General features: G+C 45.4%; 1 protein-coding gene across 1 annotated transcript in view; it reads right to left on the bottom strand.

Moving 5' to 3' along the window:
• ADCY8 (adenylate cyclase 8) overlaps nt 1–16608 on the bottom strand; it is a 225289-nt gene extending 208681 nt beyond the window's left edge. Inside the window, exon 1 of the mRNA XM_061122792.1 lies at nt 15658–16608. Within this exon, the coding sequence (XP_060978775.1) occupies nt 15658–16608 (951 nt within the window). The remainder of the gene's footprint in view (nt 1–15657) is intronic.
• Nucleotides 16609–17296: the final 688 nt, after the last annotated feature.

The following is a 17296-nucleotide window of genomic DNA, read 5'->3' as shown; positions in this document are numbered from 1 at the left end:
ATGGAAGGCTGAACACTGAAGAATTCATGCTTTTGAGGTGTGGTGCTGGAGAAGACTTTTGAGAGTCCCTTGGACAGCAAGAAGATCAAACCAGTCAATCCTAAAGGAAATCAGTTCTGAATATTTATTGGAAGGACTGATACTGAAGCTGAAGCTCCAAAACTTTGGCCACCTGATGTGAAGAACTGACTCTTTGGAAAAGACCCTGATGCTGGGAAAGATTGAAGGTGGGAGGTTAAGGGGAAGACAGAGGATGAGATGGTTGATGACATCACTGACTTGATGGACATGAGTTTGAGTAAGCTCTGGGAGCTGGTGATGGACAGGGAGGCCTGGCATGCTGCAGTAAATGGGGTCGCAAAGAGTCGGACACGACTGAATGACTGAACTGAACTGAGAATGCTTATTTCTTTTTCAAAGCATTTTTTTTTTTTTAACTTTTTGGCAGCACCCAGTGGCATGGGGGATCTTAGTTCTCTGACCAGCAATCAAACCCTTGACCCTCCAGTGAAAACACTGGCATCTTAACCACTGAACCACCAGGGAAGTCCCTGTATCATTTTTAAAAAAGATGCCACACACTGTACAAGTGATCAGGTACTCAGCCTATGGGCTACTGTCCTGTGTTTGACCAGTTCCAGCCCCATCTCAAAGCAAGACAGCCTGACAATGTGTAACCAACCGTTTCAGGCCCATGTGTGTTACAGAAAGACTACTATTACTACTACAATCCAGGGCTTGGTGACTCCCATTTACCAGCTCGACACTTGTTCTTGTTCATCAGCTCCTTTCATATCTACAAACTATGAAGTTCTGACAGCAGGTATCCTCCATCCCCATCCTGTTACGGATCAGGTGACTAATGTACGACAGGATAGAGTGAGTTCCTCAGGGCCTTGCTGTTTATGTCCTGGAGTCTGCAGATGATGAAGAAGAAACCCCAGAAGCCAAACTCCATGCTGTAGGATATTCAGGCTGCATAAATGCCCAGCTCAATCACTTCTGGCTAACACTGACATAAAATAGCTTGTTAATAACCGCTGACATGCACATTTTAAAAAAGCTAGATAGGCAATTCTGACAAGTGCCACGAATCACTAATTAAATATTCAAAGTAAACATTTGTCTATCAATTAACTATCTCAGTTACTATCCCCTTTGAAACAAATCGAATGACTAAAATCATGTTCAGTTTTACAAGTCACGGAGTCAATGTAATTAAACTGCTAGGAGAAACAATATTAAATACTATCTAATAAGTAATTCTCTTAGCATTTGCTATAATCTTACTTGTATTTCTCTTCCTTCTCAGAGATCACAGACCTCAGCCAGCTCTATTTTCTGTAATGACTGTCATAATCTGATCTTGGAAGCCAAATAAACCAAGAAAACATACAAATCCTCACCTCCACACTCATTATAACTTGTGGTTCAGTTGCTCAATCATGTCTAATTCTTTGCAACCCCATGGACTGCAGCACGCCAGGCTTCCCTGCCTTTCACTATCTCCTGGAGTTTGTTCAAACCCCATTGTGGCCTTCTCCTCCTGCCCTCAATCTTTCCCAGCATCAGGGTCTTTTCCAGTGAGTCAGCTCTTCACATCAGGTGTCCAAACTATTGGAGCTTTAGTTTCAGCATCTGTCCTTCCAATGAATATTTAGGGTTGATTTCCTTTAGGATTGGCTGGTTTGAATTCCTTGCAGTCCAAAGGACTCTCAAGAGTCTTCTCCAGCACAGTAGTTCGAAATTGTAGAGTGTGAACCATCTCAAAAACCATTTCATAGTGATAGACTTTTAGAGCTGTGAGGAATTCATTTCAAGGTCAAGACAGGTGGAGTGGTCTGTACAAAGCTGCATGGCCTTGGATATAAAATCCGAGGTCCATCTTTTGATGACTGTGAGCTGCTATTTTCAATGCAATGTGCTATTCCCCTGGCTCCATAAAGCAATAATATCATTATGCGCATTGCTACCATTTGGAATACAAATTTCATTTTTCTTCCCCTTTATGACTTTTAACGAATTGCCTCTGAAATTAGCAGAGTTAATTGAGATAAAATGGTCTTAAAAGACCATCAAATCGAGGGGCAGCTTTGAAATGAGACAGATGTGGTTAAAATCCTTTATTAGCTGTCTGATCAAAGGGATATGATGTAATACGCTGAGCTTAGCATCCTCAGCTATAAAAAGGAAGCAGCAGCACTGATGCTAAGATGATTCCTCAGGCATTGACTCAATAAGCCTCTGCTACGAGCTTTTCCCATGATGTGCCAACATCCATTCCAGAGATATGTATAAGGTCCGTTAGTTAGTTAAATCATTCAGTCATGTCTGACTCTTTGCGACCCCATGGACTGTAGCCCACCAGGCTCCTCCATCCATGGAATTCCCCAGGCCAAGAATACTGGAGTGGGTTGCCATTTCCTTCTCCAGAGGATCTTCCCAACCCAGGGATCGAACCCAGGTCTCCTGCATTGCAGGCAGATGCTTTAACCTCTGAGCCACTAGGGAAGCTGTCCTCAAAGAGTGTATGGTTTAGCAGTAGAAACAAATAAGGAAACAATAGCTTCAATCTCATCTACCAACCCCTATTCCTTCTTCAGGTCTTAATTAAGAATACATTTCTCATCTCAGTTCAAGTGTTTTCTTTTAAATAGAAACCAGGACCAGAACTAGGGTGAGACCAGCTGAGTTCCTAGGGTGTACAGTTTAGAAATTTATTTATTTCTTTGGCTCTATATTGCCTTTAAAATGGAGGGATGTAAAGGGCATGAGGAGACCCAAGAGGACAAGAACCTACATCCACCTGGTCGAGTGTCAGAAAGCCCATTGCAGAGAAGGTGGGGTCTCTGCTGAATTTCAAGCAGATGGGCTGGTAAAAGGTAATGAGGTCAGAAAAGAAGGAATATCTAATTCATTCTGTGTGTGTGTTAGTCGTGTAGCTGTGTCCAACTCTTTGCAATCCCATGAACTATAACCCACCAAGCTTCTCTGTCTGTGGAATTCTCCAGTCCATGGAATTCTCCAGGCAAGAATACTAGAGTGGGTAGCCATTCCGTTCTCCAGGAGATCTTCCTGACCCAGGGGTCGAACCTGTGTCTCCAGCATTGTAAGCAGATTCTTTACCATCTGAGGTACCAGGGAAGCCCCTAACTCTAGCTGTTGAGAAAACTTCAGAATTCTGGCATTCTTTCACTACTCACAAAACCCTTTTAGGCATCAAGAAAACAAAGTCACCTGGCCAATGTCACTGAGAAAATTCAGGGTAAAAATAGGACAACAATTTGTGGTTCCTGTGTTTTTAAGGAAATGTACATACATAGCTTCAGAAATATCTCTCACTGTCCACTGGCACAGTTCACAGATCCTCTCTGGTTGAAATGTCTTGGGCAGCACCCCAACAGCACGTGATGTCATCGTTCACTTGGTAAGAGACAAAGGTTGTGTCTCTCTCATAAACAGAGAAGAAAGCCCTCTGTTCACTGGGTGCTGACTGTCTGGTCCCATGAACCCATCCTCAAATGAGCTGCCCATCGCCAGTAGGCTGGGAAGACTCATGTAAGTAATGGGAGGAGTTTGATGTTGAAAATAAGTTGGTTCTTATTGATTTTGATTTTGTTTCTTGAACTGACGGTACAAAGGGAATTGATGGGGATGATGCCTCACAGAACTGAAAACAGGAGGCTGACTCAAAGCCTTTTTGGACTTCAAGAAGGCTGTTTTAGTTACTTGCATTGGGTTCCAATATCTAAAATCGGGCTCTGTATTGCCTTTACTATTGTCTTACTAATTAATTAATTTATTTTTGGCTGCTCTGGGTCTTCATTGCTACACGTGGGCTTTCTCTAGTTGCTGTGACCAGGGGCTATTTTCTCATTGCGGGGCGCAGGCTTCTGATTGCAGAGGCTTCTCGAGTTGTGGAGCACAGGCTTTAGCACACAGGCTTTACTCTGCTGAGGAGCTGAGGCTCTCAGGTCCTAGAGCGTGCAGGCTTCAGTAGTTGCGGCATGCAAACTCAGCCTGGTTCATGGGCTTAGTTGCCCCACAGTATGTGAAAACTTCCCAGACCAGGGATCGAACCCATGTCCCCTGCATTGGCTGGTAGATTCTTAATTACTGGACCACCAGGGAAGTCCATATGTTGGCTTTCAGTAGTCTTCAGATAAAACTGGTCCAGTTGGGGTACAAGTTGGTCTTTATATGTTAGGTTTTATGCTGTAAAGGTGGGAGACTAAGTATTATTCAGTTATTACACTCAGCAGGGTCAGCTGGTTCTGTTCAATGGCCTTCTCTTAGGAGTGAGGCAGACCAGCCTGGCTGGTGAGGGGCACCAGGAAGCAGGTAGGAAAGTAGGGACACTGCTTGCCCACAGCTACACCTGGATGAAGCTAGAGAGTGAACATCCATAGGTGCCCAGAAGCGGGGACCACTGAGGGCTCTGGCCAAAGAATTGATTTGGGGTAGAATGCCACAAAGCAGTATACCACAAAGCACCTGATGCAAAGAGCAGCTCATTAGAAAAGACCCTGATGCTGGGGAAGACTGAAGACAGGAGGAGAAGAGGACGACAGAGGGTGAGATGGTTGGATGGCATCACCGACTCAATGGACATGAGTTTGAGTAAACTCCGGGAGAGAGTGAAGGACAGGGAAGCCTGGAGTGCTGTAGCCTGTGGGATTGCAAAGAGTCAGACACAAATGAGCAAGTGAACAACACCACCACAAAGCAAGAGGCTTCCCAGGTGGCAAAGTGGTAAAGAATCTGCTGCCAATGAGGGAGACACAAACGATGTGGATTTGATCCCTGGGTCAAGAAGATCCCCTGGAGAAGGAAATGGCAAACTGCTCTAGTATTCTTGCCTGGAAAATTCCATGGAAGGAGCCTGGAGGGCTGCAGTCCATGGGGTCCCAGTCAGACATGACTGAGCGCACACACACAATGCATGCATGCATGCACAAGGACAAAAGATGATGGACCACAGAGCAAAGAGAGCCTGAGCGAGGTGTCGTGTGGGGGTCCAGAGCCAAGGTGCTAAAGAACCAAGAAGGAAGCCAAGGAACTCGCATTAATACCTGGACTCTACTTTGTGTGGATGGACTGGATCCGTTTAAAATTTTCAGGAATGGACAAATAGGTATGGATAATTTAGGTCCATCATTTTTAATCACATTTTCCTATTTTGACTGAAATGATCTGGATAATGACTTAAATTTTTCTTCATGTTATCTAATATAACTTCCTTAACACAGGTCTAGCGAGCACTCAAGTTGGAGCTTTCTGCCCAAAGGACTTCTTGGGATAACATTGAGTGTGCTTTTGCCTGTTTTGACCAGAGAAATGGATTTCCACCTCCCTCCCCCCAAACTGGTTTCTCACTGATTGTGTGTGTTGAGGGGTAGCCAGGGAGAGGACAGGGGAAGGAGTTGATCATATAACTTTACTTATAACTGTACTGTTTAGCACTGTTAATGTGGCAGATACGATGCTAGGTGCTAGGGACACAAAGATGAGCAAGACACAATCCTTGACCTCAAGGGGCTCACAGCCTGGTAGGCACATGAAATGTTACAAGTTGCTTTGATAGTTGAAAATGCAGAGTGTAGAAATGTACCAAGGAGAGGGAACTGAGCCTTGCTTAAGCTCCTTGTCTGCCCACCCTTGTGTGAAATGGGTTGCCTGGAGCTCCAAGGCATCTGCTCAGTTTCTAGCTGGAGTTATTGAGTAATGTGCTTCCCAGGTGGCCCCAGTGCTAAAGAACACGCCTGCCAATGCTGGAGACGCAAGAGACACGGGTTTGATTCCTGGGTCGGGAAGAACCCCTAGAGGAGGAAATGACAACTCACTCCAGCATTCTTGATTGAAAAATCCCATGGACAGAGGAGCCTGGCGGGTTACAGTCCACGGGGTTGCAAATAGTCAAACGTGACTAAGAACACAGAGCAGCTAGGAGAACCTGGAGCTGCTGCCAAGCCCGAGCTTCTCAACATGAGGCAGATGCTCTCGTGCATCTGCTGATCACCAGGCTTGGGATGCGTTCAGTCTGTGATAAGGTGATGCTTTATAACTTACCCCCTGGCGGCCCTTCCCAGGGTCTCTTTACCCTCTTCGCCAGGAAGATCCACACCCTTTTAGAATTTCTTCTAAAGTCTGACCTTTCCTTTCACACAACTCCTAAAAGAAATCCACTGTAGCTGTGATTTTTTTCATGCTTTAGAGACTGTAGTAAAAAGAGCCCAAGACCTGCATAAAACACTTACCCAATGCTGTGTGTTTCAGACAGGTTCTAAGAGTCAGTTATAAACCTCCCTACCTCTGTACCAGATTCACAAACTTCCCCCGCCCCCCCAGATCCATTCAGGTATCCCCCTCCTTAAAGTGACAACCTTGGCGGTATAACACACAGCTGTCTCAGAATCTAGAACCCAACAGTCAGTCAACAAGCATTTACTGAACAGTCTTCCTATTCAATCCTTATTCTCCTCTTCTTCCTAAGTCACTCTTGATTTTTTGAGAAGCTGTAAACTTGAATCTATTTTTGCCATCTTTTCATGATGATGGAGGAGGGGCCATGTGTCAGAATTCAGAATTCTGGTCCCCAAAATAGAGGCAGATGGCATTGGGTATGGGTCCCAGAGGACCACGCAGGGGTCCCTCCTGAAAGGGCTACAGACTCGTGGGCAAATGCCCTTTGATTGAGGGAGGGAATGAGCAGGCCAAGCTGACTTCATTGTGAAAAAGAAGGAAACTCCATCTTGCACTTTCAGTGAGCTTTGGACCATGTGCCTGGTAGCCATGGGGATAACATACCCATGGCTGAACTGGCCTCCCGGACTGATAAACACCAGATTCCATACCAAGATCTCCTGTCACCAAAAAGAATGTAATGATCCCTTGTGTAGTCAATCACCTTTGTAATCTTTAGGGCACCCATTGGCGTAGGCGACAATGCAGAACCAGCTGACCCTTCTGATTATGAACCATGGCTGTAACCTGATTGTATCTCCCTTTAACACTTTCCAGGCTAGATTTAAGGAATCTGGGGATGTGGGCTTGAGCAGTACACTTAAGGTATATAAGGTTTTCACAAAAGTTGGTTGGGGTCCTTGGCTGAGAGGAGACTCTGCCTTGGGCTCGCCGGTGTAATAAACTGTACTCTACTATCCGAATTGTCTTTTTGAGTGTGTGTTTCCCGGAACACATGGCTACAACATGGTCATCTTGACTGCTTACCCTTTGCCCTTTGTCCTCTCCTTTCTTCTTGCCTGCAAAGTGGCTGTGATGGCTTAGAGATGCAGCCAGTTGTTTTCAAACGAACTTGAGCAAAAGATCTTCCCTGTGGAATTCTCCGTTAGAGCATCTTGGATAGATTTTTATACAGCTTTCTCTTGATGAATCCCCTGACAGGGAGCTCATCACTTAAACAACATCCCCCTGGGTGGGTCTAGTTGTTATAAACCCTTATGAGCTTTAGGTGAACCAAAATTTCTCATGGTATAAAGACCACCCGTTGGTCATTATTCTGTCTTAAAGAATACACCTAAAGTAAACAGTCTCTGTTTGCCATGAAGTACCTCCAATATTTGAAAACACTGACCCTATATCTTCTATCTTTAGGCCTTGTAGGAGTGCTTCTGTTTGTTTGTTTTTCTAGTTCTGTTCTATTTTGCTGCAATTTTTTCCATGTTCTGAGTGAAAGAAATATATTATATTTTGACTATACATTCTCTAATCTTTAGTCATCTTGGTTTTATAAGCAATCATGTGTATTCAACACACAATCACACACAAAAAAGGAGAAAAGATTCTGAAATGGTTTACTCTAGCCAACTGGAAAACCAGCTGACACAGGACAAGGATGTAGTTTATAAGACAGCTCAACAAAATAATTCTTCTTTCACATGAGAATTTTATGCTGGTATGCTTTTTATATAGATGTGGCAGTTTTTAAAATTAACTTGTTAAAAAAAAACCCAAACATTAATATGATTTAATTTCACACCTAGTTCATGTCTTCACCATGTAAATTTTTACTGCATTCTGATTTAGGAGAATTTTGTGTTTCAAAGATATTTTGCAACTCGTAACACCTGAGTTTGGAGGCATATAAATCAGGAAGTGGAGTGGAAGAGATAGAAAACCTCACTTGACTAATGAATATGCAAGGTATTATACATATTAAAACACATGACGTAGGTAAAAATAAAATTCAGATATAAAATCACAGACATGCCCAGAGTCCGAAGCAGAGGTATCAAGGAAACACGGAATTGTAGGTTTATCTGACAACACAGAGTTATAATCCCAGTTCACTGGTTGAGAGGGTGGCACGCATTTGTATTCACGGGTAGAATGGCTTTTATTCCTCCTGGGAGGTGGCCCGGCATCCCTGGGAATGTCTGGGGCCTCAACGGTTAATTAATCTACCCAGCATTCTTCTGTACCCTGCAGAGAGCTAACTGTGAAAAATCTTGCAGTGAGAAAAGCTGCCTTCCGAAGTGCTGCTTAAGTGACCTGACTTCTTAAAATAGTCCTTTATAAACAAAACTCACATGATCTAATTTGAGTGTGTAAATCCAATTATGTTCCCTGGGGAAACACAGGGAAGATGATACTAGCTCTCGCTGCTCTGTGATGGCTGGTTGGGCAGAGGAGCATTCTTCTACTTCAGCCCCAAGAAAATGCTGGGGAAGAAATTATTTATGGAACCCATTTTCTTGCTAACTGAGGGTCAGACCTATACATCCCAGAAACTTGCCTATTTTCTGTTCTTGGTACCTTGTGTTATAGAGAAAGTAAAGAACAGGCCATATGTCTAGTGAACTGATATGACATCCAACTGCATATTCTAGAATTCCTGGTTGATCACAGCATCAGTATTGTGCCCATTCGTTGGTGAAAGGAAGGGTAATGGGATAAGTATTGCAAGTGTCTCCCATGTTCTGAAAACAAACACATGTAGGATCAACTCAAATAGATACACTTGGGAAATGAATAAATTATCATCCTAAGAAATATTTAGACAACAGTGAAATGTCACATCAGTGCGATTGTAGTAGTATCCTTTGATTACATGTTGCCGGCAGCACTGAAGTTGGAATCAACTTTTTTTTTTTTTTTTAAATCTTTCCTTTTAATGCTTGGTTTCACTTATTTTTGATGAGCTCTTAAAATGCCATCAATCATCAAGGTGTAAATATGACTAACGCACTTGTCCTACTTAGCATGGTACTGCAGCAGCTGCTCCAGAAAAGTCCTCCCAGTCTTCCCAGTTCCCATCTAATTGTGCTCTGACTCACTGAAACCAGTCAGGTGACATTACTGGCTAGGCAGAAGAACAAACTCATAATTCAATCTTGCAAAGACCACACCACACGGGATTTTACAACTCAGTCTAAACACACAGATGTCAAGCTTATTGGCCACTCCAGGGCAAATGTGTCTACAGATAAAGGCTGAAGGGACTTAGATGGTCATTTCAGATGTCATTAAAAATATCCTTTGCAAAGCCTACTCTGCATCAAAAAAAAAAAGAGGAAAGGAAGGAAGGAATAGATAGAACCAAAAAGGACAGTCTCTGGGCTTACTTTTTCAGAAGTAAGAGAGGATAATATTTCCATTTCCGGGTGTTCAGAGGACCCTCTTGGGAATGCTGACACTCAAATCTGCTTTTGAAAGTCATTTTCTCAGACAGGTTGGAATGCTGCAATTATTTTTTTTTTTAAAGCCTACATAAATTTGCCAACCGAAAATGCACAGAAATGGAGGTATTTGGGCTTTTTAAAAATGCACATCATAACTAGTGAGGTGCTTGAAATAGGACTCCAGTTACACTCGTTTAATGGATATTTGTGTTTTCTGAAGTATCTGTCTTGATATCAAATACCAAATGGAGATAATTTAAATGACATGTCATTTGCCGTGCATTAAGTAGTCATAAGATTCCCTTTATCTGACTTGGATTAGCAGACTTAGACAAAGAACATATAACATATGCTTATATTTAAATTTTATAAGTGGGGAGAAAGATGTTGGTAATTCCATTACACTCACGTTGTCTTTACTGTGAAGTCAACCCTTCATTCAAATGATCAGAAATGTGCAAAGGCTACTTCTCTCCTGAGCCCAACTTGCTCATACCAGACACCACTATCTCACCTAATATAAATGACAGATGCTCCCTAAAAAGATTTTTAAAGGCCAAATGGTAAGCTATAAGTCCCTTGTTCTCAGTCAAGTGCAATGATCGTGCCTTAATTAGCATTCTTCTGGCACTGGTCTCTTCTGTTTCATCGGATATATATAAGATTGGGAAAAAACGGCTGCTTTCCAAATTCAACTCTGACAGCATGACCTTGAGCACTAACTTACCTGGATTTGCATACCTGGCTGCATTTGCTCTAGAGTTATCTTGGAGAAATCACCTCCTCTCTGACACTTCTGCTCATCTGCCTCACCAAGAGGTTCAAAGGGCTAATTAGCCACTAGCTGCAACATTTTAGAATCCCCAGAGGGAAGCATAATGCAGCAATCTTTCTGGTTAAATACCGCTGTCTCTCAGTGTTCCAATAATTAAATGATTTTCAATAACTAAATGATTTTCTTATCACTAATGAACTGAAGAATGAGAACAAGACAAATTTCAAATGTTAGGTAGCCCGTATTATTGTCACCAGCAATTAAAATGGAGTAAAATGCTAATTACAGTAACAGAGCTGAGGCTGTATCTACCGTGTGGAAGAACTTAACAAATATGACCTTATCACTCATAAGTTATTTATACATATAATGCCATTCTGTAATGAATTTTTAGATGGGTAAATTGAACTGGCAAGATAAACAATTTGTTTAATACGTGGAAGAATTCTGTGTTGTAGAGGAAATCTGGACAAAAGTGCTACTATCTTTGGCTTGAATCACATAATGAAGCTGTTTGTTTCTTCAGTTGCTGAGTTGTGTCTGACTCTTTGCGACCCCATGGACTGGAGTCCACCAGGCTACTCTGTCCATGGGGTCCCCCAGGCTGAAGTGGGTTGCCGTTTCCTTCTCCAAGGGGGTCTTCTCAGATCAGGGATCAAACCCATGTCTCCTGTGTTGACAGGTGGATACTTTACACTGAGTTACCAGTCACTCAGTCATCTCCGACTCTTTGCAACCCCATGGACTGTATAGTCGATGGAATTCTCCACGAAAGGAATTCTCCTTTCCTTTCTCCAGGGGATCTTCCCAACCCAGGGATTGAACCCAGGTCTCCCACATTGCAGGCAGATTCTTTATCAGCTGAGCCACAAGGGAGGACCACAATCAAACTGATTTAACTTAAAATGGATGAGACTCCCCAAGGAAGCAGTAACTGCAGTCTTAGTATTACCAGTAGCTGAACTATCTCAGGGGGAGACTTCAAAAGAAAGGAATCCTTTGAACTGGGCTTTGTACCTTCTAACGGTTCCTCAATATTTTCAGTGCCCCTTTAGACATACAAAATATGCAGGGATCATATCTGTGTATTTGAACAGAACCTCCTTGGGTGGGAAGTTCACAACTTTCCTCTAACGGTTCACCAGGTGGAGAAAACAGAAACCATTTCCTTACTGATAGTAAGGAACCTCCTGGTTGGCCCTTTTTATTGGGCTGGCCAAAAAGTTCATTTGGGTTTTTCTGTACGGTATTACAAAAACCTGAACAAACTTTGTGGTCAACCCAATAGGTTCCATCTTGGATCCACAGTGGAAAGCATATGAAAGTTGAATGAACACAGGACTCTCTCTCTTCATATAGGGTATCTGCAGAGATCTGCAGCTTGGCTGTTACCTCGTCAAGCCATAGATACCACAGTCTTCCAGAAAAAAAGAGGAGAAGCCGACTCTCAAGCCTGGATTAGAGAAGGCAATCACTGGCTCATTTGTTCCTTTTGAAAATGGCCTTTTCAGGGAAGAGAAATAGCTGAGAGGTGTGTTCGCTGTATCCTCAGCTTCCTGATTCTTGAAAATGCTAAGTTCAACATGAGCTATCCACTTAATGGGAATTGAGATTAATGTAGGGAAAGAAGATGTGCCAGTGTTTATGCCCTTCAGTTGACAAATTTATATCCACTGAGCTAGATGATGAGATGAGCTAGCTACAAAGAGCCTATTCCCTGCAATTCAATCATTTCCCCCTCCTGACTGCCCTTTGGCTGTTTTGTTAAATGTTAATTCTTGGGCTATATGGGGTATTACTCCCTTGAGTGGTGAAACACGGGTGAAACTCTTGCTCTTAAGCCACTTCAAATGCTTATGTTTTTAGAAGGATGCTCTCTGAAAAGTTTCTGAAATATGATTAGCATTGAGCTAGGATTTGAATTCAGCCCCCACCACTTGTTATTCTTATCATCTTCCAGCTGTCCCTTTAAAGTTTCTAAGAACCTGTCATTTCTTCTCTGAAAGAAAAGTGATGGATGTTACCATCTGTTTGGCATTACCAAATGAGATCATGTATGCAAAAGCTCTTGGTTACATGCAAAATATTGTACAAATGTAAAGAGTTGCTACCGTGCTTTGATTTCCCCAAAGGTGTTTATGTGTAAAAGACTGCCTTGCATACATAGCTTGTGAGTGTGTGTGTGTTTGTATATAGAAAGCTTTCACCAACACCAACGTCAGGGGACTTGGCTATTTCATAATATTGCTTATGCAATGAGTAGTCTTGCTCATTCAGTTACTGAAGGGCCTACCAGGCGCCTGGCATTTTTCTAGGTGATAAGGATAAAATGATAAACACGATAGACAACGTCTTGCCTCTTACATGGTGTTTACATTCTTGTGAGGGTACGGGGTTGGGAGAAGAAACACAGGAAGTACAAACAAATCAGATCATTGCAGATGATGTGCGTGCTCTGGAGAAAACGAGGCACGTCATGTACCAGGGAGTGGCACCTGAACTGAGTCTGGAATCATGAGGACGTGTCAGTCATGTGAAGACCCGGCAAAAGTTGTTCTAGGCAGCAGGCATAAAGCCTAAGAAGTGGGAAAGAGTTCAGGATATTTGAAAGACAGGAAAACAGTGATTTGGAGGCTGAGGAGTAGGAGAGAAAGGAAGAGAGAAGGAAAAGGAAAGAGGAGAGAAGAGAAATCTAATTAGAAAGAAAAGCAGCATCAGACAATAGTGAATCCAGTAGCCCATGGTAAGGAGTTAGGATTTTATTCCAGTTTCTATACAAGGTAGTTAGCAGGTATTAAGTATGGCCTGTTTATCACCAAATGGTATACCAAACATCACCAATACAAAAACCACAGGCTTTTTTTTTAATGAGATTAATGCTTCACTTCATCCACCTGCAAGATCTAGGAAAAACACTTGAACCTCTAGAGGGCGCCAAAGGAAAATGTTTTGTAGCCACCAAGGCTCTTTTCAGCACCTAAAATCAGAGGAAAGCGCTCCACTTGTGCCTTCAGTCTGGTAAAAGGTGACAAGTTATGAGAGGATGGTTCATCTACAGTTTCTACCCAAACAGAAAGTTGGACGAGCTTGATATGCAGGTACCAGGACCCTAGTCTTCACACCGAAGGATTGTTTATGATGGGGTGGGAGTAGGAAGACATTTGGGGGTTATTTTTAATCTTCTCCCATCTGGTAGTATTTGAGTGGAGTATAAAACAAATATAGATCCAAAATTTACTTTCTGGATTCGTTTGGCAAAGAAAGTATCTCTATACTTAGGGCTTTGAAAATATTCATCATTTGCCACTTAGGATGTGTTATTCTAAATACTATTCCAAACTGACTTGATGAAGTCTTTCGGTAATGCATACCAAGAAAGGCTACTGCATGAGAAACAGTGGATTATGATAAATGGAATTTTCCGCAAATGGCCGGATAGTTATATTATGAAAACGACTCATAGTGAAAAAAAAAGAGAAGGGGAAGGAAAGAGGAGAAGGAGACAGAAAAACTGAGAAGGGGAAGAAGGGGAAAGGAGTAGGAGGGGTCAGGAGAGTTCAGCTGACGTCTAGGCAGGTAATAAAGGAAATGCAAAGCAGGAAAGAACTTGAGAGAAAGGGAGAGAATCAGAGGACACTGGGGTTCAAATCACTGGGTCAAGGAGATTCAGAAACACAGTTAACATATACTTTCCTGTAATCTCCAAACTGAGACTCTTATCATAAGTGGATATTAAAGGTTCACGGTGATTTTGAGAAAACATTCACTATTATCTTTAAAAAGGAAAAATTCAGCTGGTCAGACCTTACTCACAGAGGCTCTCACGTCCTCATTTCACGCCTGATGATCACAGCCAAGTACGTTATATGCTCTTTGCTCTACCCAGGGAGACTTCAAAAAGCATCGTAAAAGCAGTCAACCAGATAAGTAACCTGAGCAAATGGATACAGAGCCAGCAGAGAAGAGAGAGAATCCCAAATCAGCTAGAAGCCCAGAAGGTCAGTGATGGGGAAAGCACTCTGACAGTGCCAGCACTCTAAAAGTCATGAGCAGTTTTCATAGGTGTTATACCTGTTTATTCTAAGAAGCATTATTCAAACCAGACCTCAAGAGGAGCTTCTGAACTTCCAATAGAGCAAAAGTACCCCAGAGGATGAAGCTAAAGCAGAAACATACAAAGCATGCCCCTCTTCAAGCACCTCTCATCAGCTTTTTATTTGAAGCCACTTCCGCTGATACGCTTCCTTCATTTTTATGGAGATGACCCTCCTTCCATTTACTCTTGTTACTTACCAGACATTTGGCCAAGGAAGTGCCAGGACATTAATTATCTATTGATTTCAGTGAATTTAAACAATAGTCATCATCTACCTCCTCCTTCACAGATGAAGAGAATTCTGTTCACAAAACCACATCCATATTTAATGGGGAAAGATAGGAAGAAAGAGGGAGAAAGAGACATAAAGAGTCAGGTTCCACCTAAATATTTCAAACCATCTACATCAAAATGCCCCTTTCCAATGAAGCAAAACTTGCCTTCTTTGCCAGTAACATGCCCCCCCTCCCCACCAACCCCAAGTTCTGAGTTTGACTTATTCAAAGCATTAGGGTTGGATCCTGTAACAAGAGAAGATAACTTCGTAGACTCACAAGACAAAAAAGAATTCCCACATAAAACATGTGTCACAGGCTTGACTGAAGGATTGTGTGAGAAAACTTAAGTAGGGTACCCAGCACCAGAAATTAGTACAGGGTTAACAAATGTTGATTCCTTTGCGGCACAGAGATTCAGAGAAACCCAACACTGAATCCTACAGTCCCTTACAACCCCCTGCTGTAATGCTTGTGAGTAAAGCTGCTAAGGAATGGGTCACCTTCTAAATTGGGGTGCTTCTCCTCCCCCTTCCATCTCCTGCTCCAGAGCCTCACTGCAGCAGCCCCTGGGGGATGTGTGAGGAGCAGAAAGAAGACTGTACATCAGCTAAGAAGCTAAGAAGAGAGGAATTTCAGAATCAGGGTGAAATGGTCGAGCTGGTAGAAACTTTAGAGGTCATTTAGTTCCAGTTCCCTCTAAGAAGAAAGAAATGCCATCCCAGGGGGACCCAGGACCTCCTAGGTGCAAGGCACTGTGCCAGGCTGGGAGGAGACTCCAAGGGAGCCAGGTAACCCTGCTTCTTAGAAAAGCGATTTCTAAAGAACCCCCAGGGGAGTCAGGGGAAGAGCAAGGCAGGCAGGACTTACCTGATTGATGGAAATGACCGCCAGCCTGGGGATGACCGCCTGGAGGACCACCTGCATCAAAGAGGTGCCTAGGCCGGCCAGGATGGCCCAGGTGAGCGGCAGCGGCAGCATGCTGTAGGTGGCGAACAGGGTGAAGAGCACGTAGCCGATGCCGTCTCCCAGGAGCCCGTAGCCGAGACCTGCTGCTAAGATCTGGGTGGTCATGGCCACCCAGGTGACCACACCGCTGTACTGCAGGTATGTGTGCGAGGTGGTGTCTTTCCTGACCACCACCAGGGCGCAGATCACCACCTCTATGCCCGTGAAGAAGCCCAGCAGGATGCCCTTGAGCGGGTCCATGGGGGCCGAGGCCAGGCTCAAGTGGAGAACCAGGAGGGTGAGTTTGGTCAGCACGTCCAGCACGTTCATCACCACCTCGGATTTGCGCCTCTGGCCCAGGAAGTAGCGCTGGTACAGGCGCTCCAGGTCCCGGGACTTGAAGGAGTTGCGCAGGGTGGGGAAAATGACCCCTCGGTAGCTGTAGCCCCCATTGAGGAAGAAATCCGAGTTGCTCGGGGCGCAGTCGAGGTGCAGGAAGCCCAGGTCGCCGCTGCCGCTGGCGCTGCCGCTCCCGCTGCGTTCCGGGAAGACTTTGGGGCCGCCGGTGCCGTGCGCTCGCTCCCCGGGGCCCAGCGCGTAGAGGGGCAGCGCCGAGTCGCCGGACAGCTGCGACGCGTGGTGGTGGTTGGGGCCGCCGCCTCCGGGGTCCGAGACTTTGCTGGAGCTTCCGTTCCCGCCGCCGCCGCCGCGGTGCCCGTGGATGAAGCGCTGCTCGGTGATGTGCCGCACCGCCGTCTGCCACAGCAGCCGCTGCGGCCGGGAGCCGCTCCCGCCGTCGCCGGCCGGGGGCGTCGGGTGGATGGTGTAGAGTTCCTCGCTGCCGCTGAGGCAGCGCACATCGGAGAGCTCCATGGCGCCGGGCCGCGGGGAGGGAGGCGCAGGACCGGCGGGAGGCCGCCGGGAGAGGAGGTCCCTAAAGAGCCAGAGGCTGGCCTGGTCGGAGCTGGGCGGCGAGCCCTTCTCTCCCCAGCCGCCCCGGGCAGGAGGGCCCCCGCGCGTCAGGTCATAGTGCGCCCCGGGGCAAAGGGCGTCTGGTAGATCGCCGCAGACCCCTGCGTCCTTGCGCGGCGCCCTCCCGCCAGCCCCGCGCAGCTTGGGTGCGTGGCAGCCGGCGCTCGGTGTCCGCAGCAGCCGCGGCGTTCGGAGCCACGCAGCCCCCTTCCCGGGCTCGGGCTTCCCGGCTGGTTCTCGGCTCGGCGTCTCGGTGTAGCCTTTGCTCTCCTAGAGGCGCCCAGGCGCCTGGGGCTCCCGGCTTGAGATGCGCGCCGGGCGGGTCCTGGCTGCGGCACTGGGCTCCGGACGCCCACGGCGCGGCGGCTGCAGGGGGGCTGGTCGGGGGGTGACCGGAGGCGCAGATGGGTACGAAGTTAGCAGCTGGGGCTGGAACAGAGCCCTTCGGAGAACTCCATTGCGCCGGGATGGAGAGCCGGGGCGGAGCTGGGGGCGGGGGGAATGAAGGGGGAGGAGTGGGGGACCGTGAGGTGGCGGGTGGCCCGCGGGAGGCGTGGAGGGGTGCTAGCCTCAGCGCTTACGAGTCACC

Source organism: Dama dama, chromosome 21 (genome assembly GCF_033118175.1).
Source record: "Dama dama isolate Ldn47 chromosome 21, ASM3311817v1, whole genome shotgun sequence".
NCBI lineage: Eukaryota > Metazoa > Chordata > Mammalia > Artiodactyla > Cervidae > Dama > Dama dama.
This window is presented reverse-complemented; position numbering and strand designations above follow the sequence as displayed.